Raw genomic sequence first — 27,783 nt, forward strand, 5'->3', positions numbered from 1 at the left:
GTCCCAGAGCACAGGGAACAGCGCTGTGTCCAGGCAATTCGGGAATTGCCGGGACGGTGCCGCCCCAAGCGCTCCCCACACGCAGCGCCGCCGCCGCCTCACGCAGCTGCCCCTCAGCCCCTCGCTCCGCCTCACGAGGCACCGCGCGCGTGACGTCAGACGCCGCAGCCAACGGCGGCCTCTGTTTAATCGGGGGCGAGGCGGTTCGTTGCATATTCACGAGGCGGCCCCGTGCCTGCGCTGACGTCACGCTGTCGCAGCCAATAGCAGCCTCTGTTTGCGGGGTTCATGCATATTCATGTATGCATATTCATAGCCACGCACTTTCGGCGCTGCAGCGGCCGCGGCGAGGGGCGGGCCCGGCCCCGCTTCCCTCACGTCCCGTGTGCCTGCGGAGCCGCGCCGGCGGCGGGAGGCGGAGCCGGCCCGCCCGTATTTATGCTGAGCCCTGCCAGGAGCGGCGCCGTGAGTGTGGGGCGGAAGCGCCCGGCACCTCCTTCCTCCCGCCCGGGTGCAGGCGACGAGGATGAGCCAAAGAGACACGCTGGTCCATCTCTTCGCTGGCGGGTAGGTGAAGCCCCGGGTGCTCTCCTGCGCTTTCCCCTTCTCCTCCCTGAGCGTCTGGCCGCGCTCCTGTGCCCGCCGCTGGCTGGCCGGGGGGGGGCGGCGGCCTGGAACGGCTGCGTGGGGACATCTGGGAAGGGCTGCGGGGGCTGCCCCGCTCCTCTGTGCCCGGGGGCCGCGGGCAGGAGGGAGCGGGCCGCGCTCTGCCGCCCGCCCCGTGCCCCGAGGCCTTTCCGGGCCGCTGCGCGCGGCCGGGCCCGGCCCCGGGTGCTGCGTTGTGTCATGGGTGGAACGCGGGCCCTGGGGAGGCGGGGTGGAGGCTTCCCGTAAAGCCAGCCCCTCTCTCCGATCGCAGTTGTCCCTTCTCTGGGCTTTTCGTGCAGAAGCACGCGGGGCCCGCCGTGCACGGGCTCCCCGCCGCAGGGAGCGGCCGCCGGGCTCGCTGTGCCTCGCGGGCCGGCTGTGCCCCGCTGGGCACGCTCCGCCCGGCGGCCGCTGCATCCCCGGCTCGCCTTCCAACGCTCCCGGGTGTGCTGCGCTCCCCTGCGGGGCTGTGGCACACGCAGCTCTCCAGTGACAAAGGCAGAGGAAATGGGAGGGAAGAACGCACTCAGAAATGAAGATGTAGCCTTGGTTAGGTTTGAGGTAACTTTTGTATCGTCACAGCTATTAGAGAAGTTTTAAAATGTATGTTTTTAGGATTCAAAATGTATGGGCTGTATCCCTGAAGCCTGTGGTCCTTCCAGGGGCAGGGTGGGAAGGGCGCAGCCTAAAAGGGAAAGCTGGGGGTCCTCGATTGTAATAGTGTGTTTGGGTAGTGAGCATGACTGTTCAGAAGTGATAGAGGGCACACCTTGCATCCCATGAGAGAGCTTGAAGCTGTGATTTCCCTTTGTGCTCCTCGCAGACAAAAGTGAGCTTGCTGCTTCTGGACTGAGGTGTTTGAGGTGGAAGAATAGTGATTGATTCTGAGCAAGTCTGAGTGACTTGGACACATGTCAGAACTTTCTCTGCTTCTGGCACACTTTGAAGTCTTGTGCACCTGAACTAGTGCCTGTGTGGGGGCTTTTACATCCCCTTAATTTCTTGCACCCTGTTTAAGAGGAGAGCAGTTGTGCAGCAGGAGGGCCAAGATGTAGTAGTATGTACTGTTTTCTGCAGACTTTGCATCCTTGTAAGCATTCAGAAAAGCAATAGCAGGAGCTGGAGAAAGACCAGGAACTGCTGCAGAGGGCTACAAATATGGTGAGAGATCTGGAGCATCTATGTTATGAGAACAGACTGGGGGAGCTGGGCCCGTTTTCTGGTCGAGTCTGAGAGGGGATCTCATTAATGCATATGAATATCTCAAAGAGGTGGCAGACTTCTCAGTGGTGCCCAGCAACAACACGATGAGCAAAGACCATAAACTAAAACACAGGAAGTTTCACCTCAACATGAGGAAGAACTTCTTTATATTGAGGGTGGCAGAACACTGGCACAGGCTGCCCAGGGAGGTTGTGGTCTTTCCTTCTCTGGAGACATTCCAAACCCACCTGGACACATTCCTGTGTTACCTGCTCCAGGTGACCCTGCCTCAGCAGGGATATCAGACAGTATGACCTGCAGAGGTCCCTGCCAGCCCTAAGGATTCTGTGAGTGGTGCCTGACTGTAGCCCTTCAGCTTGACAGCTCTGCACAGGGGAGATTACTGAGCAGAACTGTGCATTATGTCAGAAACAGGTTTGTGAACCTGAAACTCGAGAGCAGATGAGGATTGCTCAGTTCAGTTTGCTCATTCCAATTTATTGCAGAGCAGTCTGGTCGATGGGTAGTGCTGGCCAGCTGGGTCAGGGGTTATGGTTTGGGGAAAAGGCTGAGTGTGAGCCACATGTTTCCTGTAACCTTAGTTCAGCCAAGCTAACACTGTGTATTTGGTCACATTTGGCAGTAGAAGAGTTTTTTGGGGTCATCTCATGACTTTGCAAGCATGGTGCACTGCAGATCACCTGAGTGATCTTTAGTCTTCAGTGAAACTTAGAGGAAGGAAGCTTTGTAGCTTTGTTTGCCTTTAGGTTGCACCAGAGCCTCTGTGGAAACAGCATGATTATCTCTATCTGCTGGTGCTTTTTTTTTTTCTTTTTCCCCCAGATGTTCAAGTTCATTCTTCAGTTCCTGCTTTCTGTAATGAAACTTTGACAGATGACGTTGCTGGTTTAGTAGCATCAGTGGGACTATCCTGGGATTTCTCTGTAGCTGCCTAGGCTGTATGGGCTTTTTGTGTATCTTCTCTTTTAGTCCCACTTAGTCAAACAGCAGTTGCTGTTACTGTAGACATTATGTTGGTAGTATAAACCCAGGTGCTACTTATTCAAGGATGCAGTTGAACATTCTTCATTCTTAAATTAAAAAATCGTGTGATTGAAATGTAGGATGTAGATGAACATTTTTAGTTCAAGTAGTAAGTTATGGCTGTTTTTTTAGTTGTTAGGTTTCCTACTACTTTTTAAAACTAGTCTTAATGTTTTGCTTTATAGAAAAGATTAATATGTTTTGAATTGCAACCATACAGTGAAAATTCATGTGTTAGCTACAAAAATAGTGCTCAGGTTTTCCTGATTTATTCTTTTCCTGAATTATTCTTAATTTCCAGAAAGCTTATGACAGTAATTGTGTATTATAGAAGCTTCCATCAGAGCAGTGAACTTGTGTGAGTGTTGTTTCCTCAGCAAAAGGAGGGGTTTGGGTTAGGAGGTGGACAGCTGCTTTTCTGACTTCACTCTTGGATAGTCTCGGGTTTGCTTCTTTACTTCACTCTTGGTGCTTTCTGCAGAATTTTGGCTGTTTTCTAATTTAATGTGTGAGGAAGAATAGGGAGGAGCTTCTTTATCTTGATTTTAGAAGTGTCTCAAAGTGGTCTGTAATTGTAATCATCCTCTGCCTGACAGAGGTTCTTAGCAAATCCCTACAGTGGCCAAAATGGTTAAGGTGCAGAAGATGTATTTACCATAAATGTTTGAATTCTCAGCAAGATCAGACTCTGCTGAAGGAAAGGTAAGAGACCCTTGGGCTTTTCTGATTTCAGCAGGTTGTTAATAAGGTGTAGCAGGTATTGGGATGATGGGGGCTTTTTTACACCGTTTCAGGAAAGAGCCCCTTGAGCCATAACTGAGTTGCCAAGCACTCAGCTCCTCTCTGCCCCAAAACACACTGGTGGCATAACCCTGGCTGTATTTCAGAGCAAGTGAGGAGGTTAGTGCCTTTCTGCCCAAACTTGAGGTTATCTTTATATTCAGATACACTTTTGTGTGAAATAAGACAGTGCTTGTTTAAAGCTTGGGGTTTGCTCCATGGGGTAACTAAATTGCATGAAAATTGCTGTCAGTACTTGAGAAACTGTGCCACTGGTATTTTTCTCATGTTTCTTTCTCGATGCTTTGAGCTGTTTTCACTTAACACAAATTTTATTGTAAATATTGATTTATCCCATCTCTTAAGAGCTACACTGTGCATGTTGATGTTTGTTTTGGATAATGGAACCCAGTGATGCTTGATCCCCTGGTGGTGTTTTTCCTGTTTTCACTTGTAAGTTTCTATGTGGCAGCACATGGGGGGATTTTATTTTTACACTGTTCATTACACACCACAAGCTTGATTAGTATTTGTAGTTTATGGATGTGAGCTTAACTTGCACTTTCTAAGTTTTAGTAAAGAAACATAAGGGGTGAGTAGAGTGATTAAGGGTTTGTGGCTGCTAGTACTCTAGTTGAACAGTAGGAAAACCCTGAAAGTTCAGGATTAATGAATGCTGTTTCTGAAAACTGTACTTGCTGAAGCCCTTCTATACTCTCTGAAGACTGATAATATAAATGTAATATCCAAAGCTGCAGCTTTGTTGATATGAAAGTTACTCGGGTTGTAAGACATCTGCATGAAACTGCTGATAGACTTGGGACCTGAATTTGCAGTAACTGATGAAGACAGAAAAAGTTCTGTTCTGCTTGTAAGTAGCTTGGATACTTTTTTTTGACAGAATTTTGAGCTCAGTTTACATGCTGTTTCATTTGACAGCCAGTGTTTGCATGGAACTTTCATTTTTTTACAGGAAAGATAAGTAGCTGGTAAAATAAATGAATTAATGTAGATCGAAGATAATAGGGTCAAGGCTTATCTTTAAGTCTTTGAGGCTGTGGTTACAAACGTATTGTGAAAGGTGAATCTGAAACTAGCACTAGGCAGCCATGGCTTTTATTTTCATGAAATACATGATTATCTCAAGGAAGTAAAAAAATGTGTACTGACAGTGTTAGTTGGAAGTCAGGCTACACTGGCATTTGGAATATCAGTCTGCTTTAGAGCATTTCTAGACAGTCCAGTGGCTGAATTTGAGACCCTCATCCATGCTGGAGCTCTCTCTGTTGGTGCTTGCAGGGCTGAAAGGTACCAGTAGAAGACACTTAGCTGCTCTGGACAAGGGCAGTGACTCCTTAGCAGATACCTTAACCTTGCAATAATAAAACTTTCTTTTCTAGCCATGCCTGGAAGGAGAACCTGGGATTTGAGTGCCAAACAGGTTTAGGTTTTTGAAGCATGTGTGTCTTTTTTTACTTGGAGTGTCACTCAAATAATGCAGATGTGTCTGAGGAAGATGGTTGTCAGAACTGTACCTGTTGAAAGTTAGCAGAATTTAAAGCCCAATAGTTTCATATTTGTTTCTGTTAAACCAGTGAGATGATGGTCTTGTAAATCTCGAGTTGGGATCAAATTAAATGTGTTGTGGGGTTTCTTCTGTAGTATTTTTTTTTTCTTTTCAGTATATGCTTTCTGGAGGAGAAATGTTCTCCTTAGTTTGGGAGACCATTGCCATCTTCCTAGATTCTTCACTCCAAGAGATGTCAAGTAGACAACTGTTCTTAGTTTTGTTGTTTTTCTTTCAGGTTTGTTGTGATCCTGCAGATGATAATGACATCTTGTGATGTCCACATGTCTTGTTCCACTGAATGTGACTTCTCTCAAATTGTACTAGAAGGCTCAAGTTGAAGTTTTAATTCTCTAGCTTGACTGTATTAATAGTGGGATTTTAGTCTTCCTTTTTTAACTGATGTATTTATTTTTGTGATTTTACCTACTGATCTCTGTTCTGCCTTTCAAATTACTTGGGCCTACAGGTGGATTCTCATACCCTTTTATGATCAAGGTATATTTGCTGAAAGTCAGTTTTGCAAGATTTTAATACTCACGTGGTAAAGCTGAAGAAGACTTGTAGTAAACATTGATTAGAGGCAAATATCACATTTAGGATAGGTGAGATGAGCAAGTGGCCTTCTGAGTAGCATTCACTGGAAAATGCAGTTTGCATTCAGATGTAGGAGTGTCTCAGGTCTTGCTATTCCTCACTTCCCATTTATACTGTGTCAGCAGGAGTGTGTTTGTTCACCTACTTACTCTAGCAGGTGAAATTCATCTAATCCTGGAGAAAAAGTTACACATTAGTAAATGTTCCTACAAGTCACACTCGTTGAGGCCTGGTGCATGCATGACTGGAGAAACTCAAGCCCAGGGTGGTTTTAGGTAGTAGAAATTTCTGAAGTAATTTACAAAATCCGACCTGTATTATTGAGAAGAAATCTCATGTTTTTCAAACTGTTAAAAAAATGTTTTTCTCAACTGTTCTAGTTCCTAATTAGTGTGAAACCACAAACTAAAAGTATTCCCCTTAATTTGAACCAGCGAGGAGGGGAGCAGGAAAGGTGGCAGCAATCTTTGGCAATTTACAGAGCACTTGTTGTAGGGTGGACCTGGTGGCTGGCTGTTGATGACCTGCCAGCACTCGAGCACAAAAATCTAGCTGTCTCTGCTGGTATTCCCAGTAGTGTCTTAAATAAGCAAGGCTGGAAATACTTTTCTTAAGTAAAATGTACACTGTCCTTGATGCTGTAACAAAACAGCTGCTATGCTTCTTAAAAGTTGCTTATTTGTACAGAGTGCATATTTTTAATTGTTTCTCTTCTTTGTTTACCCACGAGCTCTGTTTACTGACAGTTTTTCATAAACAGATTTTTGTCAAGCCTTGAGGTGTTTATCTTAAAGGTCAAGTGAAATAGACAAGTCAGGGTAGTTACTGGATTATGCCTTTGTAGTTCAAACTCAGTGGATCTTGTGACCATTGAGAAAGTTCTGGTTCCTCAACATATCAAAACATTTCTTTCTCTGCTTCAGTTTCAGATGTTGTCTCTGTTATATGGAGCTTTTTGAGGGCTGGGAAAGTGATGTGTTACTTTGACAGAAGTAGAAATTGGGGATTTTGCCAAGACTCACAATACAGAACCACACAGCTGTAAAACTTATTCGCTTTCTTCAGCTGTAAGAAGAAATTTGAGATCTTGAAGATCAGGGACAGAGAAGTTTAATTCAAAGTATTAGTAGTTAGTGGAAAACATTGAAAATATTCTTGGGTTCACTGGAGACATCTTAAATTCTTTAAGAAAAGCCTAACCAAAGAAACACAAGAGCAAGAAACTGCCAAGGGTGCTGATTATTTGAAATTACTTGAATGACAGAATGTGGTGCTGGAAAAGGCCCTTAAAGGGAGGCAGGTGAATCTGCTGCTGCTTTAGGATGGATGTGAGCATGGTGCTGGCTGCTGTTGTATCTGCTGGCTGTCACTGCCCAGTGCCTGCTGCAGCCAAAACAGCAAGCACAGAGCAGCTGTGAATAGGATTCAAAGTGACCCCCGTGGCAGGGAGAAATGGTGAGGAGGACTCCATCTTATCAGAAGGCTAATTAATTACTTTATTATATTACATCTATATTATATTACATCTAAACTGAACCTGCCAAACACTCAACTACACTCAGCTGAACACAATCTTGTGACTCGGCCAACAGTCCCAACACACACACACGGATTCAATTGGTCAGTGAATCAAAACACTCACACCAGAATCCAATTACCAATTCCCTTCAGGTAAACCATCTTCCACAATGTGTTCCACTTGTGAGCAACACAGGAGCAGTAAAGGAGATAAGAATTGTTTTTTCTTTCTCTGAGGTTCAGAGAATGTGAATCCCAGAAATTGTCCTTGGGAAGTTGTGCCTTGCTTTTCTCTGTGGAGAGAAATGTGGCTACAGCTGTGTATCAGCCCCCTTCCCTGGTAATCCCCTGCTGGGTGAAGGGTGTCTGACCATCCACCCTGAAAGTCTGGTAGAAGTGCTGCAGTCAGGCATCCCTTGTGATTTGGGTGTGGTGCAGGGCATGAGCTCCAGGTCAGTGTTAATCTTCAACTTTAGAAAATGTTTGAAAATGTTTCTGCTCTGATGTAGCTGGGGGGTGAGAGGGGGTAAGGGCTCCAAACTCCCAGCCCTGTTCAAGAATGCAGGTCAATTTCTTTTTGTCCTTGTTTCTTCCCTACTTCCGTAGCATTTATCTCATAAATCATACCTTGTGCTTTCTCTTGTGATTACTGTTGCTTGAAAACAAGTTCTTGTGTAACCTGTCCAAAAATAATGCAGAAAAGTTTTCAAGAGAGTAAGCTCGAGGAGAACAGAAATGGAGGAGCTGCAGGAAAGGAAGTAAAATAAACTCTAAAGCCAACTTCCTTTATTGCCTGCACAGGCATGTTACATGGAGTGGGGTCTGCCTTGAACTGCAGGAAACAGACAGCTTTCTGTCCGTCTCAGAGCTTTAGAGCTTCAGTAGCTTCAGGTCAAATTGTTTTGGGAGCTGACCAATGTGTGCTTCTCATATGCTGTTTATGCTTTGAACCTTCATGTTACAGGCTCTTACTGTTTCCAACCCTGGCTAAAATAAATACTAGCATATCTACTCTCTTTCTGCAGCTCTTAAAATGAAAATAAGTCTATTTGGAGCTTACTGTTAGAGGCAAGTGAATTGCTCATTCAGAGCAGGCTGCTCTCATGTCTGTGTCAGGCTGGAACTGCATGTGTGCAGCACGCACTGAAAGACTGTATTTCATCTTCCTGTGGTAACACTTTTTTTCCAGACTGGCAAAGAAACTCGATATCTTACCTCAATTAAACCTTGAAAGAGAAAAGACTTCAGCCTAATATTGGAACTAGGGACCGGCAGGATGCCTTTAGGCTTAGTAATAGGATACCTCTAGGTCACTGGGTTTAAATGGGGTGTTAAGTGAACATCAGACTTCTACTTGGCAGCTCTACTCTCAGTTCACTTCTTACAGATTAGGTTTGTAGGATGCAGTGCTGTATTTTTGGTATTCTCTGTGGTAGAAGAGACTCATCAGACTACCCTCCTACAAAAATTTATAGGATGTTTTTCTTAGCTGTTACTCCTAATTTGGACTGAACTCTCCTTTCCATTTTGAAAAGCATTTTAAAATTACTTGAACAAGCTTACAGCTTATTATTTGGGGGTGTTTGAGCTTCTTGTGTTAGAAAAAAACAGTTGATATCTATCTTGTCAGAATCAAGCACTTCTAGTTATGTATATGTTATTATATTTATTAGGGGAAGCAAATATGGGCCCTTGGACTTTAGTACAAATCGTATTTGTGTTAGTGAATTTCAGACTGAGTTGTAGTTAGCATTAATACTTGAACTGAAATCTAGGTTTGTTTCTTTGGGTTGGATGGTTTGTTTTTTTAAAGGAGATAGGTAGTGTCCTGGCCATAGTTTTAAGAAGGATGTTTAGCAATGTTAAGAATACTGATCTCTGAAAAGGTTCAAGAGGCTGTCTTGGAACTCAGAATTTGTGCATTTGCTATTTTTTCCCTCCAAGGCTGTAGTTGCAGAGCTAGGACTGTAGATATTAATATCTGAGTTCTGAAGAAGCCCAGAGAAAGGCTGTGAGCTGGGCAGGGCAGAGTGTTCTGGCTGCGCTGTGGCTGAGCAGAAGGGCAGGAACTGCTGTCAGCACAAGTTGTGCATGGCTTGCCTTGGTTTGCTCTCAGGAATGAGAGCAAACTGAAGAAAACTCAGCAAGTCTTCACCTGGTCAGCCACCTGAGCTCTTCTGGCTTTGCAGTTTCTCCTCTACAGTGCTTGGTCTGCCTTGCTGAAGTGGGCAGAGCTTGGGAAGCACTTGACAATTGCTGCTTTCACGGTACAATGACCAAAATCCAGTCGGGCTTTTGAAGATGTTACTAAATTGCAACACCACAGACTTGACCAGTTTTTACACATAGTCCTGTGTGCATAGTGCATAGATATTTTCTGCCCTTAAGGATTTTTGGCACCTTTTTTGTGGTCAGGCACACATTAAACATTAAAAAAAAGGTAAAATTTATCATAAGAAGTTAAACATTGAAGCTACTGAGCTGCTTTCCAGAACTGATTTGAACAGTGTGTACTATGCCCCTTCACTATGTTTTGTCTGTTGCAATTTTCACTTCAAGTTGTGGGGTTTCCAGACTGACTTAGCAGTTTGCTTGCCTTCAAGGGTGAATAACTGTCACTGTCACAAATGTTTCTACTGGTTCTTCACCTTTTGTAGTGGAACTGTGTTGACTGTAATGTCAATTCTATGTGAATGTATCTTTCAGTTTCCTTTTCTCTTAAAAATGTGATGATCCTGTTTATCTTTGCAGATGTGGAGGTACTGTTGGTGCAATTCTGACATGTCCACTGGAAGTTGTAAAAACACGACTGCAGTCCTCTTCTGTGACTCTCTACATCTCTGAAGTTCATCTCAACACTCTGAATGGTGCTACTGTCAACCGAGTAACCAGAGTTTCTCCTGGACCTCTCCACTGTCTGAAGTGAGTGTACCTGGCACACTGGGTGCATTTTGGGGAGGGAGGAGATCAAAATCTCAAAAATTATAAAAAATCCAGAATTTATATCTGTCATGATGCTACCAGGGGATGATTTTCCATATTTTGCGTTTTAACTGTGTTTCCAGTTTTTTGAATGTCCTTCATGCTTGAGTTTGTATGTTGAAGTATCCAGAGCATGTGGATCTTGTACACCTCACAGCTCCAAACTGCATCCCCAAAATTCACTAACACTTAAGTATTTAAGTGTCCCATTTTCATCCTGAAAAAGTGTTAGTGTAAGACTTTTTTAATTGTTTTGTGTCCAAATCATAGAAGTTACTGAATATGGAGGCAATTAAAATTAACTCCGTTTCTTAGTCTCTTTCAGCTTTCACCACCCACACAGTTTTTTTGCCTTGGAATATCTTCTGGTGGATGTGTGACTTGTAACATTCTTTTAGAGCTAGGAAGAAATAGCTAAGGCTGGCTTTTTCAGTGACCTGTGTTGTGTAGTGCCTCACTGAGTGGGGGCTGCCTTACCTCTCCTTGCTTTTGACTGTGTTTCCAGTTTTCTGAATGTCCTTCATACTTGAGTTTGTATGTTGAAGTAGCCAGAGCATGTGGACCTTGTACAATTCACAGCTCCAAACTGTATCCCCAAAATTCACTAACATTTAAGTGTTTGTGTCCCATTTTCATCCTGAAAAAGTTAAAAAAGTCTTACGCTAACACTGTTTTGTGTCCAAATCATAGAAGTTACTGAATATGGAGGCAATTAAAATTAACTCTGTTTCTTAGTCTCTTTCAGCTTTCACCACCCACACAGTTTTTTTGCCTTGGAATATCTTCTGGTGGATGTGTGACTTGTAACATTCTTTTAGAGCTAGGAAGAAATAGCTAAGGCTGGCTTTTTCAGTGACCTGTGTTGTGTAGTGCCTCACTGAGTGGGGGCTGCCTTACCTCTCCTTGTTTGTGTAGTTCAGGAGCCAGCAGGAAAGTTGTAAGGGTGCAGTTAAACAGCTTGTATGGCCCACAGGAAGGGTTCACTTTTCCCTGGGGACTCCAGCTAGCCAGTTCAGAGGAGGGGAGGTACCCTCAGTATTTGGGGATGAGGGGAGATTCCCTACAGGAGGGACCTGCTGCTGCTTCTTGCATTAGAAAGTTAGTTGAGTCTTAACTTCTATCTTCTATTCTTAATTAATTAGTAAGAAGTAGTTTGTAGAAAGCCCTTTCTGGCAGTTGAAGTGTAGGGTTTAAACTTAATCTGGTTAGAGCATAGGATTTGTTTAAATGGAGCTTGTACCCAAATAGCTCCTTGGGTACAAGCTTCTTATCATGGAAGTTTGGGTTCAGAACCTTTTCATGGCTCTTTTTTCAGGGTCTTCCCACAGGTATGTGGGAAGGAAAGGCTTGGATTGTGACCAGCAAGGAGATCTTCTTGACTTAGTGTCTTCTCTTGATGGAAGTAGGGTGCTTTAGCTTCTTTCTGACTGCTTGGTTATGAATTTATTTTCCATTTAGAAATGTATATCAATGAATAGCAGGTTGAGTAGATGTGTTTTTGTAATGCTTCTCTGCTAGAAGCCTGCTATGCTTTAAATGCATCCCTAAAACTGAAAATAACTTGGTATTCCCAGGAAGCAGATTCAGACTGAGGTAGAGGTAGCCCATGATGAAGTTTATGGGTCGGGCTTGTTTGCTTTGTTAGTTTGTCTTTAACAATTGCCTCTTACACGTGCTGTTTATCTGTAATACACGAATGTGTCTCTTCTGCTGCTTTTGTTCTTTGCTTAGATGTGTTTTCTTTCCGGCCGTTATCAAAGGGCTGAGATGCAAAGCCTGGGTTTCAAGTTCTTTAAATATACAGTAAATATGAAAAAATCCCACATGACATGGCAGTGGACTGTGATAATAAAAATGTATGCGTGCAGGACATAGTTATTCTTGGTTAAAGTACTTGGGCTGTTTAGTGGGGAAATAAAACTGGATTCCTTTGTCATTGTCATGCCCTTAGTGTCATTAGATATTTTTTGGCTCATAGCTGTCAGCCTTTGCTTATGTCATAGCAAATTCAGTGCAGTGCTCAAGGCTCACATTACTCAGTCTAAAAGCAGAGTGATTCAGGCAAATTATGTCAGAATTTCAGTGAAATGACTGTTGTAGAATCACTTCTGCATCTTAAGCATCAGTGGAGGTGACTTGAAAGGCATCTCTGTCAGGAAACAAACTCAGAAAAACAGGTGACCCTGTTCTCTGGCAACAAAAGCAGGTTTTTTTCCCTCAAATATCTGTGTTGCATGTCATATTACATTTTCTCATCATCCATGTTGCACAATTTAAACCTGAGCTCTTGCTAATGGACATCTCACCAGCCTCCCAGTGCAGGCAACTGACCATAAGAAAGTCAGTTGGGGCTGTATGGAGCACTTTCCTACTCTTCCAACCATGGATTTGCCCTTAACTGTTTTCAATAAACAAGTGCAGGCCCTGGGATCTGCTCTTTAATGCAAGAATTTTGTGTCTTATTTTCAGTGCAGCCTCTGGCACTCCTCCAGTTGGTGTCTGAATGCAAAACAGCATCAGTAGCTATCTCCATTATAATCCTCTCTGTTGCAACCTCTCTTCAACTCTTTGCTGCCCTGTCAGATTGTGGGACTGTAGATCCAAAAGAAGCAAACAGACCTGGTACACTTCATTCCTAAGTTTCAAAGACACTGAGATTGCTGCTGCTTTGAATGCATGTGTACCTGTATGGGCATATATACATGTGTAACACATGATGGGGTAGTAGTGGTTTAAGTGGATACAGATCATGTTAATTGGGTTCAGCATTGCAAGGTATAAAAATGCTTTCATGATGACAGACAGATCCAAATAATTTGTATTTCCAAGGTGTCTGAGTGTTCAGTATTCCAATTACTGTTCTGGAGCAAGGCTGTCCATATAGTGAAATGATAGCTGATTGTTATGGGCAAAAAGCTGGGGTGTTGGTGGACACATTAAATGTCAGTATTTCTAAATAGCAGTGGTAACTGCAGAACCACTGGTTTATATTTGCTTAGTGGAAGCAAAGGTGAACTTTTAGTTTGACTTAGCAGCAGAGCAATGGTGAATCAGCACCATTGAAATCAGGAAGTCGGAATAGGCTTGGAATCTCTTTTAGAGCTATAGATTGCTTTCACTTGTTTGTTCTGATAGTAAATTCCAAACAAAATGGCCATTTATACAAGGCTTTATTGAGTAATTGACTTGTCATTAACCTGCATGGTTCTTTGGAGAAGAAATGTACAGAACTATTTGTGTGCATTGGCCAGTGTTTCTAAATCAGTAAGCACAGGGTGCTGTTTTGTAGCATCTGAGAATGTAGTTAATTCTTAACTTTAAATCTGGTTCTAAAGTAATTGCTAGAGCAATTTCCAGTAATGGGATGCAGGTAGTCCTTGTTTCTCCTCCCATGTCCTACCATACTTTTTAAAATACCAATGTGATTAGCATCTAGATTGTGGGGCACACTGATTTCACTAGAACTGAATATTCAAGCATAGTCTCTTACTGTGCCAGGGTACCTTGCTGCATAGGTCTTCAGCTCTTCCTAAAATCCCCACCTATGTGGGATCAATAATGCAGAAGTAAAGAACTAATAATGCCTTATTTGACATCTCAACGTGCTGTTTGTACCATGCTTTCCTGTAGATTCCACCAATGTGCAAGGTTACACCCTGCTGGCACCCAAGCAATCTTTCCTGAGCTGTGTTTATAGTAGACATGGTACAGGAGATGTGAGGACTCTGCTGTGGCTGTGACTCTGCGTGGGTTGCACTCCTGTCTCATTTACTGTCAGTGAATTACCTTGCATGGGTAGGTGAGGATTGTGTTCCCTGGAATGAATCAAAAGCCAGAAAACCACTGGCTCCACAGCCCAGCAGCAGTGCCTGCTTAGGAGCACACAGGCAGCAGCTCAGAACTGATAGAGAATCCCTGCCAGCCTCTAGGAGGGGTCACTTCTCACATTGAAGTTTTCAAGTTTCTTTTGCTATAGTCAAAATAATAACCATGTCTTAAAGAATAAAGCTAAGAATGGGCTTCTAGTTGAATCCTTAAAGGATTTCAGCATTTTATGGGTATGAGAAAGGCAGGACAAATAGGAAAGCAGCCTTAGAGATACAGACTTCTGCCATGAAACTTAGTGTCCTGTCTGAGTCTTGTGGAATCACACTGGGGTAGCACATGCAAAGCCACATTGAGGTCTCCCTTTGAGAGAAGAAAATAATAAATTGCCAAAGGTGTCCCTGGCTGGGTGTCATAGGCAGTAGAGCAACATCTTCCAGGGTGGCTTTCAAACAGCAATGACTGAATGAAACTAGACTTCTAAAGTCTCTTTCTTTCCTCTCCTGCCTTTTGCTCCCTGGCCCTCCCACTCAAAAAAGTTCACAAACATTGGGAGCTGAAGGGTGGTGAAAGGAATGTAGTGTAGAATGAAGTATTTTTGCCTCCTGAGCAATCTACAGCCTACGTGAATGGGAATGTTTCCATGCTTAGTATTTTCTCCCTGATTCAAGGACGCTTTCTTTGACTTCCTAACAGACAGCTCTGTACATGTATGTGTTCCTACATACTAGTTACATCTGTATTGAGATCTCAAGTCTTTATTTCTGCATTTAGTTTATGGTTTTCATGGTATTTTGAGCAATAATGTAATTTCTTATGCTGATTCTAGGAAATGACTAATTTTCTTTGTGGTATGCACTGTATTATTGCCAGTAACTATGAAAGTTTTTCACATGATGTAGTTTTGGTGGTTAGTGCATTCCTTAATTTTGTTCTGAGTGTTACAATATTGTCTTCTTGTTTTCTAGGATGATCTTGCAAAATGAAGGCCCTCGATCTCTGTTCAGAGGGCTGGGTCCTAATTTAGTTGGTGTTGCTCCTTCCAGGTAAATACAAACATGCACAATAAATGAAATACATTAAGGGCTTTAATGTGTATTTGAAATAAGTTTTGCATCTGCAGTTGTAAATACTTAATTAGCACCAAGTAACCTTTGGTTCCTGGAGTAACTTTTTGCCTGAGGAATTGAGCCATTTATGTACTCTAGAGCCCCAGCTCTCACCATTTCCTATCCTATGTGCTATTGTAATAGTATTTACTGTTGTGTGCTATCCCTTTATGTCCAGTTAAAAATCTTAAGGAATTGCACATGTAAACTACAAGTTTGGATATTGGAAAACACAAAGATAGACTTAGCTTTCAGTTAATCCATCATCTTCAGGAAGCAATTATGTGATTGTAGCCTCAAAACACTGGGTCTACCCTCCTGAGGTCTGTTGAAGCACAGCCTGGTGCTCCCTTGCAGGAGGAGGCCTGTTCTGAAGCTGTTAAAAGGGTGAGACACTGGGTAGGAGGAGAGACTGACCAGCTGTCCCAGGGAAAGCAGATCCAGCAGTGGACTGGGCTCCAAAGGGTACTGGGGCAGTGCAGGGCCAAGGATGTAAATCTGATCTACTTGGCACTGCTGTTGCTGTTGTCTGTTGCTCTGCATCAGCACAAATACTCCAGTTCCTCAGCTGGTGCTGGCAGGCAGAGAGCACAGTATGCCAGAGTTTGAATTTGTCCTTCCATAGAACTGTCAGCTGAAGTTCAGTCCAAAAATAGGAGAATACATGGGCAGAGTATAAAACAAAACTGTGTAAAAGTAATATATTGCTTAGGTCTAGATGAGGATACTGGGAGATGTTTCCTGGCTCTTTTTTTCTTTTTCTTCTCTGTTTAAGAAAAGAGCCTTTCTGCAGAGGGAATATATTCCACAAAGGTTTTATTTTTTCCTTGACTTAGTGCCCTGCTTTTGTTTGTTTGTTTTGTTTGAAGAGAAAACATTCCTATCTCCTGCACACTCAGCTGGAGATTATCTTAACTTTACTGGTTTGAGGTATTTGGATGTTTCTGAAAAATAACTGCTAAACTGAACTTTAGCTCTGATGAGGTAATGTTCTTTAGCTCCTCTGCATAAATAAGAAAAAAAACTTGATGAAATAATTAGGTTATCTTTATTTTAGCAATTTTTTAAAGGATTTAGGAATATCAGAGGTGCTTTCTGATCACTAATTTAGCACTGCTCCTTGGAAAAGCTGAAGTGAATCCAGTAGCATTTTTGTTCTTGACACCTGTGGGATATCAGCACTTCCTAGTTTAGAAAGCCTGTACTTCTGTACAATAGATTAGTCTGTTCTACCAAATCTTCAATATTGCTATCACTTTAATAGCAATTTTTACCCAGGAATGGGATCCATTGCATAAGTGACTATTGTCCATGAAGAACATGTTCAGTTGGGAAAAAATATATATTTCTTTTCAATTCATGCTAAATCTTCTGTTTCCCTTTGGTTCTTCCCCTAGGTGAAATACTTAGCTTGCTAAAATGTCTGCTTGATGTAGTGTGTAAACGTTATTTATAAGCACATCTTCATTTCCCTCTGGCTGTTTCTGTCTTCAACCAGTACTTCATTTCAATTAAGCATTAGCTAAGTGGATTTAACATCAGCTCTTTGTTTAAATAAGCTGTAGAGAAGCATATTTCATAACACATCCAGTGTACTTAACTGAGTTCAGGTTCCATTTTAGAAATTACACCCATAAAGCAAGCACTTTATCTTCTTTGTAATAAAGAAAAACATGTTAGCCCAGCTAATGAGGTTAATGTTCTGCTTGAGAAAAGTGGCACGTTCATTTTTTTCTCTTGCACAGGGGTGTCTGTAGACTTAAAACAGATGAGTTAAAACCTGAAATGTGAGGTTTCTATGTGGATAAAATAAGTTTTTTAGCTTTGATTAATGAAAACAACCATTTTTTGTAATATATTGAATTGGGTTGCTTTGTTTGGATACCAGCTCACAGACTTGTGTTGCACAAGTTTGCAACACTTTTCATGGTGTGTTCAGAGACAAAAATCAGTATCTATTATAAATACAGAAGTCTGAAAACAAAATGTGAATCACAGCTGTTCTAGCATTTTAAATATAAATATATATTTATAACATCAAGTTATCAATATTTAAATGTTAAATGCTATAGTAATTAGAAAGTTGTTTGGTTTTTTTAAGAAGCTACATACTTGGTAGCTCTCTACAAATTGTCCTGCTGTTGAAATGAGTTTAGGTTCATTAGAGAAAGTTAGTTTTAGTATTGTTCAACATTAATAACAGAACATTCTCAGTGTTTTTCTTCCCTGGCTGAACTTCCTATTGTCACAAAAATCACCTCCATATTTCAAACTATCTGTCCTTCCCCTCACTAATTGGCAATTGGAGCTGTTGTGTGGGGAAAAAAAAGAAGTCAAGTGTCATGTTTAGAGTCTTTATTTCCATTCTTAGAATAGTCCCACTACTTTGCAGGAGTTAATCCTTCACGAGTTCTTTACTGGGGAAGGAAGTTGTACCCAAGATAATATTCAGTCAGTTAAGTCAATGGTGCTGCTCATTGTGAATTTTGAAATGTAAAACATAGTGTAACTTGGATTTTGTTCTAATTTTAGAGCAATATATTTTGCTGCTTACTCAAATTGCAAGGAAAAGTTGAACAATATTTTCAATCCAGATTCTACCCAGGTACACATGATTTCAGCTGGTGTGGCAGGTAAGGATCTGTAACTTTTTTTGCTTCATCCTACAGTCATATCTGCAAATGAGAGGTGACAATAAATATGGGAAAAAAAACCCCAACAAAACAGAACATGCTCAGTAATTGAATGATGTCTTTTTAGTGGTTATCTGTTTTGGTCTGTCATTAAACAGGTTCTCTGGAGAATATATGCATGAAACTGCACTAAGTGATAAACAAGTGTGTGTGTGAACACTCTTCTCTAGAAAGCCTTCATGCCTGCTTTTTCAGTTGTAAATTTGTGAAATGAAAAATGTAACCTTTCAAAACAGTAACTTGTTGCTCTGTAAACTACAAACAGTGTTTGCTCTGACTTCTTGTTTAATTTTTCCTAATCAGTTTTTTTACCCCCACTTTCTGCTACAGCTTTGTATATTTGACTTGGTTTTGTCTTTCAGAAATGTGCCTGCAGTTGTGTAAATTATATGTAACAATCCCTCCTCTTTTGCTCATATACCAGTCTGTGAGAAGTTTACTCTGCCACTAAAAAGTCAGAGAAAAGCAGATTTTTCATAGTTCTCATGTATTTTCATCTCTGTAGAAATAATTCCTGTTTTATATCTGCTGTGTAACTTTGGTGTATTTTAGCAGCTACAAATATTTGTTGCTTGATTGGAATATTCTGTGCTTTGGGATCATTCACAAGGGGGAGTTAAAGGCAACTTAGCTGAGTTATGGTCATGGACTCATGCTGAGAAAATCAAAACAGGTTGGCAACACTTTATCTGTTGTTGCCTGTTATCTGTATCTGCCTTTCCTGCACAAAAACAAATGTTCAGGTGTTATTATAGGCCATGGGCACTTTACAGATGAATTCTGACAATTTAATTGTTGAAGTTCCTAAGTCCTATCAAATTTACAACCAGTCTGTAGAATGTGAGTACTGGCAATCTGGAATGGACTGATAAAGGTGTGATGTCAGAATAAGGAACAGGATTTGTTTTCTATTTAATGCTTGCTAATAATCTGATTCATAGAGATATATAGTGTATAAAATGTAAGTGCCATTAGCTTTATACCTAAATGACACTAATGTTCATCTCTGGCACATGAAATGTTGTGACAGCTTTTAAGCTTTAAGGTGTAAGAAGAGCTCCTTTATTTTGCCCAAGTCAGACAAGGACAATGCAGTCTTTGGGTTTTTATCATCTAGAAGTGAGTGGTTTTGTTTTTTGGTGAGCAGCATGAGGAATGGGATGGAAGGGGGTTTAATGAAGATTCAGCCTAATCAGTGAATTGCATCAAGAAAGATGAAGAGTCTTCAGGCCCTTGTCAAGGCACTAAAACATGCCCTTAATTTGGGTGCAGGGGGAAGTGTGGGGGGTATAAACAAGTCTGTCCTCAATTGAAGGCAACTTGCGCGTCTCGTGCAGTGCTGCAGACAAATGAAGATTCTGAGTGTTCCTTGTCTTTGGAAGTTCGTGCCCTCATTCTGTAAAGCACGTTTGTGGAGATGTGCTGCAGTGCCTTTCCCTGGGTGTTTGCAGCCTCAGGCTGTGGTTTGTCATGGAGCTCTGTAGCTGCTTCCTTCCAGAAGGTTGGTGTTGTGTATTTGTACATGCAGCTGCATAGACTGGGAAATGGATTTCAGCCTTAATTGCTGTTTGCCTTTTTTTTACTGTTGTGTGCAAGTCCTAAGACTGAACAGCTCTTGGGGCTGTTAACCTTCTCATACTTCCCAGGTTCTGCAGCTGTATTTCTAAACCACAGTCAGTGAAACAGAATGCTCAGTGCAGGCTCACACCATAGATCTTGGCACTGCAGAGTACAGAAATTCTCTGGTTCTTTGACAAACAACATTACAATTCTCTCTTCTGGTGTTATTCTGATATATGAAGAGGACTCTGCAGCTAAAATCAACAGTGCTTTCTTGGGAATGTGCTAACCTTGTTTTTGTAATTCTAATATATTTCAGAAAATGCACTTAAACCAGCTATTAACAGTTTTACCTGCAAGGTTTGTATTGCTGTGTGATGCAAATCACCTTAAATAATTGGCAAAATAACAGGGACAAGATCAAATGTGAGCTCTTACCTGGTTGACAAGTTAATACATAGGATCATTGCAATATTTGCTGTGGAACTTAAGATTTCAAAATTGACAAGGTGGATGAATACTTCAGAATTAGCAAAAAAAATAATCAGTATTGATGTTTTTCTTTTTCAGCTGCCATTGGTTTCAGTAAGGAATTGAGTAATTCAGTCTTAAATGAGGGTTGTTGTTTTGTTGGTGGTTTTTTTGGTGGGTTGATGTTTTTTTTGGATATGACTTCCTGTTTCATGAAGTCTAATACCTAATTAGCATGAAGTCGGATTTGCACTTAACAAAGCTTTTCCTGTAGGTTGCAAAATACAGTAATGATGCAAAAATATGTTTTTAAACAACATAATTGTAACATTGTTTTATTAAAGTTCTGCAAATAGTGAACTTCAGTCAACTTTAAATTCTGTTTATTTGTATAATGTGCTAATACAGGTCTCAGGCTAGACTGATGTCCTTATTAAATAAGGATTGTTTTATGCACTTGGTGGTTTTGGGAATGAAAAGCTGAGGTATAGTATTTTAAGCATATTATTTTTTGTTGGTTGCTTTTAGGTCTGATTCTTCATTCTCAAAATACATATTAATGGTTTTCAAGGTTCTGCTAAGTTTGTTTTATTCTCAGGAGAGTGAAGTATCTACATATTAATAACTGATGCCTTATGCAGACAGAAATGAATGCTGTCTTCTTGCTGTGCTAGTTTCCAGCATATAAGCACATCCCCTTCATGCCTAAAATATCTGTGTTGACATGAAGATGTACTCAGCAATCCTTTTTGCTTACTCCTCAGCATAGCCATGGTTCTCTTTTTGCAAACTAGGGCAGGGAATATATCTGAGCTTGGTACAAGACTGTTTGCTTATGTGAAGAGAGTTGATTTCTGGACATTTCCAAGTTAGGCTAAATTCTCAGATTCACTATAAACTCTGCCTTCTCATTGCACTCAACCTCTCTCACCACAGAAGAAAAGCTGTAGAGAACTGAATGAGATACTTGATTCCTGTTTGGCTTTCTTGTTTGCTTTTTAATGATTCACAGCCTCAATCAGACAACATGGTTGCAAATCTGCTGCAAAACTACTTTGCCTTGTATGCTTTTGCTGTTTTTTTTTCTAGAACTTTACTGGCAAACCAACCCAAATGCAGATTTTTTTATTATTACTATTTATTTATTTCAAAATAATTGGGACCACTTTATTACTTAGCAGTACATTACTTTGTAAGTTTGTAGTGCTGTGTACACAGTTAATACCGAATAAAATGCATATTTAGTTCACTGATCTTAGAAAGTTGGATTTCATAAGGCATCTTTTCTGTCCCAAGACTAGGCTAGCTTTAGTGAATAGTATTTTCAAGGGAGTGGGGAAGGAGGAGGTTTCACTTGTAAATTTTCTGTATAGGTAAGTATTTGGAGGTGTAAACTTAAATTGCTGCAAATGAGCAGAAATTTCAGTACTCAGTGCATTTTACACATCTATTTTAATATCTGTGGCCTGTTTTGATTATTATTCTTTTTTTTCCTAAACTTTTACCTGCAAACAGTTAGATTTCCCAATAACTAATTGACAAATCCTTCCGCTGGGATTCGATTTGTACACTTGTGTCTGATGAGGTCACTGCTTGTTGTTATGATACAGAAAAGCCTGTGTCTATTTTAGGCATTTACTGTACATTTCTCCCGTGAAAAGAGTGAGATCGTGTCATCTCATGCTCCCCCTCCGCAGGTCACTTCCTGCAGCAATATGGACTAACTTAAACCTCGTGAGTACTGAACTGAGCGTCTCTTGCAGCCTCTAGTGTAAGAACCACACATTGGGTTTGTGATATCTATTGAGTAAACACCGTAAGGGGAACACACTTCTAGCTTGAACTCAGATGATGTGCATTGTGCAAAGACATCACTTTTCCTTAACTCTGTTTAGAGTGATTTTTTTATTTTTTTTCCTGTGCCGTTCAGGGAAAGGTAGGAAATACCTTTCACTGAGAGCTGCTACTCTACTTAGCTCTGGTCAACTGAAGGCCCCTACTGGGTTAAACAAGGCATTTTGGGAGCTTTTTTCCCTGTGTTCCAGAGCTGCCTTTAAAATGCTGCAGCTGATACTGTGTTGTCATATTTATTTCAAAGACCTCTTTTCTTTTTCTTTTTTAATATATGTATATAATCCTTTCTGTCTCTTTCTGTTTACTCTTTTGGTTTGTTTTTATTTTACTACTTTTAAATTTTAATTCATCATTCCATGTTCACATGCGTCTGTATCGATTACATTGGCTTATAGATTAAGAAGCACCAACCCTATCCTTTGAAATATGATGCATAATAGGAATACCTGGGATCTTACCTGTCAGTAGCTGGGATAGCTGAAAAAGTAGATTGAAATAATTCTGTCTGAAGCTGGGATACAATAAAATAAAACTACAGGAATTTGTAGTATTGCCAGATTTATCTGTACGTGTCATGAATCTGGGATCTTTCTTGAGGGTGCTACACATCGATAGACATTGTAAAGTATTATAAAGATCATTAAGGCTTTTAAAAAGAAAAAAGGAAACAATTGATGGAGCTTCATGGCAGTTGTTGAAAGCCCCCAAAGTTAGTTTTAACAAATATTTTTGCTACAGATTTTCTGTATTTCAAAAATCAAAGTTTATCTTCTCAAGGATCCTAAATAGTGTGTTTTGGAGAGCTTTCCTTGGTGTCAACACCACCCAATTAATTTTTCTTCACTAACTGCATTTGCTACTTTAGCTGTAAGAATTGACCTGTAGTCATCACATCTTGAAACCTGAATTATTGAAGGTCCTTTGATTTGAGAACTTCATTTTGAACTGTCAACTTAGGCCTGTGACAGCCATGGGAAAAAATACTGGCCGTGTTGCTGAGTGTCTGATCCTAGTGTTGGAGGTGCTGCATCTAAATAATGCTGAGAGTGACCTCAGGAATGCAGTTTTGAGTAGAGTAGGGGCTGCATCCGTTGCCAACCACTTTGCACTGGAAATTTCCAGTATACTCTACTGAGCCACTGCCACCGATGGTAGCTATGCATTGTCTGGTCCAGACTGAGCATTTGCAGACATCCTTATTTTGAGTTGAATATGAAGGAGAAAGGCCATATGTTACAGTCTAAGAGTTACAAAATTCCAAAAGTGCAACTTTAATAGTAATGGAAAAGGATTTTTGGCTTTGTTAACTTGTAATTAAGAACTAGGAGAGACTTAAGAACTAATTTTGGTTTTTGGAGAACTCTTTCATGGAAGATGTGTTGGTAGGGAAAGTGACTGATTTTTCCCCCCACCTTATTTCAAATCCTTTGTTGTAGTTCTGTGCATTTCCTAGTGCACTTCATGCCACAAAGATTCTGATTGGAAGTCAAACTAAATTAAAACTTTATTAGTGCTAGTGTAAAGAAATAAAACCATGCAAGAATGAAGTTTCCTTTCAGTGTAGTTGAGCTCAGTTTCAAGCACTACTGGAATCAGTGGAGTTTCTGTGACACGAAGTGACAGGTCAGACAGGTTATGGACACTTGAGCAACAAGAACCTGTTGTACACACGTGGTGTTTTAAAAACATCTCATGCCTTGTTTTGGCAGAGTTGTTCCCCAGTGCTTTGAATTTTTACATCATTATTTACCTCCATTAAACAGAGATACAGAACTCTTGGCTTGTTAGGATTTCACTCCATTATGTGAAGGTTATGTATAAGTACTGAGATACAGGAAAAATGAGTAGTGAATCAGATAAAAAAGCCAACTCCAAATCTTTATTATCTACCATAGGAAGTTGCTTAGTTAAGCAGTTTGAGTCAGTTTAAAAATCTGGTTAATCAGAAAATTGGATAGAAGTCTCCAATCTGTTTTTATTCTTCTGGTGTAGAAAACCAGCTCAATCTTAGCAGCTGCCAAATCTGATAATTTGTTTTTAGAACCTGAATTGAAAACCATAATGACCTGTTTAAGCTCTGAGGGTGGGCACAGATCAAATCTTAGAACAGTTAAGATCCCCTGGCATTTCTGAGTATTGCAGACCTTTGTGTGCAATGTAAACCTAGATTGTGATTGAACAGGAGTAGCATGTATGCAACCAGTCTGCTAAATCTAGTTCTGTGAGCTGTTAGTATGTGATAAATGAGCTTATCAATAGCCTGGTGCTGGGTAAGTACTGTGCCCCAGCCATGCACTGAGCAAGGGAACTCTGTCCTTCCCCACACACCCAGGGCAGTGTGTCTTTGTAGTTAGAAACCAGCCATGTGTGTCACTTAGAGAGCAAGTGTCTAAATTTATCATCTCTTGCCTGGCCATGTTCCAGCTTTTCCCTTTTCCTATTCTCTCCTGCAGACATGACACCTCATTGATGGTGCATGTGTGATATTACAGCTTGAGATGATTTTTTTAAATTTTACTTTTTTTCAGAGCTGCCTTTCACTCTGCTTTCTCTCTCTCTCTCCACGGTTGTGCAGAAGTAAGAGTAATTCTTACTTCTTTTTTTTCTTTTTTCCTGTTTTTTTTTTCTTTTTTTTGTTTCCTTTTTTCTTTTTCTTCTGTTTTCTTTAGTGGACTGAAAATCAAAGCTTTAACCCTTGGCCCTTATGCAAGCCTGAGTAGTTGCTGTCTGTCTGAATAGTTAGAAGTCATAGTATTTACTTTTAACAATTTAAACACTCATATGCTTCTAAAAGTATTCCAAGGCTGGCCAACAATCTCTGCTTTGAATACTAAATAAAAGATTAGCACTCAAATATAACTGCTCTTTATAGTTCAGTATTAAAAGGTCTCCTAATTTGCAGTAATAAATGCCTTTTAACTGCACCAAAAGTAGTATTTATTCAGTCTGCATGCTTTTAAACTCGGATTGTATTTCAGGTAACAAAGTAAATTGAGGCAATGTTTTATAGCATCTCAAATTGCTATTGCTGTCTCTGCAATGCATTCTTATTGACTTTTTTGCCCAATTGGCTGATATTTGTCTAGTTGGCATTGCTGTTCTGTGGTGTCAAAACAGGGTTGTATTAGATAGGCAGAGAACTGTACTTAATTTGGCTTATTTGATATGGGGCATCTCTTGCTAAGAATCGAACTTACTCAATAGTAATGTAAAATTTAAAAACAATCTAAGTGTTTATTGGCTGTATGGATTCACAAAATGGGGACTTCAGAAAAATCAGTATAGTCCGAGTTTTTGCATCCACTGTACCTTAACTGTGTGCATTTGGTACTTAGGTGCATCTGTTCTTGTGATATTATTACATCTAATTATGTTATTTTTGCATTTTTTAGGCTTTACTGCGATCACAACAACTAATCCCATTTGGTTGGTAAAGACACGATTACAGCTTGATGCAAGGTAAAGTGACAAGAGGAAACCTCACTGCTGTGATAACATTGTACTGAAATGTACTGAATCTGTTCTGCACTCCAAAATAGAATGCAAATCTGAAATGCTGAATGTTTAAGAATTCAAAGTTGATGCTGGTCTTTACAAGTTATACTATCACATCTCTTTTTAATCCCTTCTGAGACATGCTTGAGGCACTGTAGTAGACTGACCAGCAAATTTCGAATGAATTACAAGGTTAACAGTTTCATTAAAATCATGTTCTACCACCCATATGCTTACATTTTCATTCAGTAATAAGTTTTCTTTAACTGTTGAGCTAAACATTCCTGAAATATGGATTCAATATTTTAGCAAATGTTTAGAAGAAGACTTTCAACTTCCTCAGGTATTTATTTTTATTCTGTGACTTGCTCAGTCAGACCTCTGCTGGCACAATCCATGTGCCTGCACTTGCAGCTGTAGTGAAGCACATCTCATGCAGTGTTGTCATGGGTTTGCATAGTTTTGTACAGTATTCCAACTACAGTATGCACAACTCAATTTGGTGAGCAAGCTCAAACTGGGAATAAAACTTCATTTCCTAAATACTGCTTTAAACATGTATGTCTAATGAGCTTTTTCCTTGACATCAGCAGTGGCTTAGTTCAATCAAACAACAGCTCCCAGTGTTGCTGTGCCAGTTGTTTGCTGAGAGCTGTAATGCTGAGGGCTGCTCTTTCAACTCTCAGCCACTGAATGCTGTGGAGCTCTTTACTGAGGCAGCAATTAGGGCATATCCATTATGCAAAAGGAAGTGGTCATTTTTCTCGTGAGTTGCTGACATTGGTAGTCCATTTGGGAGTCCGTTTCCAAGCAGCTTAGTCCTTTATTGTATGAGAGCTGGGGAGGCCTAAAGCTGCTCAACATGTCACTGTGATACTTTGTCTTTAGTCGCTGTGTGAAGTTTGGCTTGGATTCCGTGTAATGCTTTACTTGTGTTTAGTGCTGAAGGCCTTTGGGATGGTCAAGTGACTTGGAGCCCCTCAGCATCAGTGTTGGGTATTTCCTAAGTCTTCTTGTCACTACAAACCTGTTCAATTAATTTTTCAGCCTTGCTGGCTGCACCAGTTGATACTCAGACTTGTGTTCTCCTTTGTAGGAATCGTGGAGAAAAGCGAATGAGTGCATTTGAGTGTGCCCGCAAAGTTTATCGCTTGGATGGCTTTAGAGGTTTTTACCGGGGAATGTCTGCGTCCTACGCAGGCATATCTGAGACTGTTATTCACTTTGTCATTTATGAGAGTATTAAGAAAAAATTACTGGAGCATAAGACTGCTGCTGCCATGGACAATGAGGATGAATCAGCAAAAGAAGCATCGGACTTTGTTGGAATGATGATGGCTGCTGCCACTTCCAAAACATGTGCAACATCAATAGCATATCCCCATGGTAAGTGGGACATGTGCACTGAGACCCTGAGTCAGATCCATCAAATGGAGTCTTCTCAGTGAGATTTGTAGCCAACTTTGATTTACTTGCTCAAGAAAGATTTCCCTGTCTGAATATCAGATTTAGCAGGCCAACATGAGTATAGTATTCAGAAATGGATGTGCTTTACAGTGGATATCCAGCATGACCTTTTCTTAGACAATGTTTTGCCAAGGGATTGGTCAAGGTATGGCCCGAGGTACTTTTTCAGTTGGAATCTTTCCATATACCCAGCAGTTTTCCATAATGTGCCAGCAAGTTCTTGTCTCCCTTCTAGGGATGCAGGCTGCCTAGTTTGTGTGTCAGTTGCACTTGATTTTCCTGCCAAGTAGCTGTGTATACATTGTTTGTTCATGAACTGAGTACTGAACTTCTGAGCTAAAATGTAACCCCAAGCAACAGTCCTCTTCTGGACTGTAGCTAAGCAAATGAACTTGCCTTGTTTAGTCAAATATCTAATATTTGCTCTCTTCTTACACATACTTGGTTTGCTACTCTGTCTTCCTCTTCCTTTTTTCAAAAGAGGAGTTGTGAGATTGAGAACTTGGGGAGGGGTATTTTTGTGTAAAAATCCCTGATCAGTTGCTGGGAAAAATAATGAAAAGTGGTGAATGTAACCACTCAATTTTTTTTTTCCACTGTTTTCTTTGTACAGAGGTTGTACGAACAAGACTAAGAGAAGAGGGAACAAAATACAGATCTTTCTTCCAGACACTCTCTTTGCTTGTGCGAGAGGAAGGGTATGGCTCCCTTTACCGAGGTTTAACTACACACCTGATCAGACAGATTCCAAACACGGCTATCATGATGTCCACCTATGAAGTTGTAGTCTACTTACTTGATGGATAGCAGTGTGACAAGGTGGAAGAAGGTGGAAGATGGAAAGACTGGAGTGGACCACTGAATGTCAATGCCAATGTGGTGGGCTAAAGGAGCCTTCTATCAGGAGCAAGCAGCTGTGGACAAAACAGAAGTTGATTGTGGGCAACTCTGAATAATTTTGCTGCCTTTA

At 40.8% G+C, this 27,783-nt stretch overlaps 1 protein-coding gene across 1 annotated transcript; it reads left to right on the top strand.

Moving 5' to 3' along the window:
- The first annotated feature begins 351 nt into the window (after window positions 1-351).
- On the top strand, window positions 352-27,783 carry SLC25A36 (solute carrier family 25 member 36). The gene is made up of 7 exons (XM_039722299.1): window positions 352-567; window positions 10,109-10,279; window positions 15,133-15,210; window positions 17,806-17,906; window positions 25,244-25,310; window positions 26,443-26,732; window positions 27,427-27,783. The coding sequence occupies exons 1-7, from the start codon at window positions 527-529 to the stop codon at window positions 27,618-27,620; spliced, it is 942 nt and encodes a 313-aa protein (XP_039578233.1). The 5' UTR covers window positions 352-526; the 3' UTR covers window positions 27,621-27,783.

Source organism: Passer montanus, unplaced genomic scaffold (genome assembly GCF_014805655.1).
Source record: "Passer montanus isolate IOZ18808 unplaced genomic scaffold, ASM1480565v1 scaffold48, whole genome shotgun sequence".
NCBI classification, from domain to species: domain Eukaryota; kingdom Metazoa; phylum Chordata; class Aves; order Passeriformes; family Passeridae; genus Passer; species Passer montanus.

Excerpts from the sequence above, each read along its gene's own strand:
- SLC25A36 (XM_039722299.1), top strand. The coding sequence starts at position 527 with ATGAGCCAAAGAGACACGCTGGTCCATCTCTTCGCTGGCGG. Across the intron at positions 17,907-25,243 it reads GATTTCAGCTGGTGTGGCAG|GCTTTACTGCGATCACAACA; the intron begins GTAAGGATCTGT and ends TGCATTTTTTAG. Across the intron at positions 26,733-27,426 it reads ATCAATAGCATATCCCCATG|AGGTTGTACGAACAAGACTA; the intron begins GTAAGTGGGACA and ends TTCTTTGTACAG.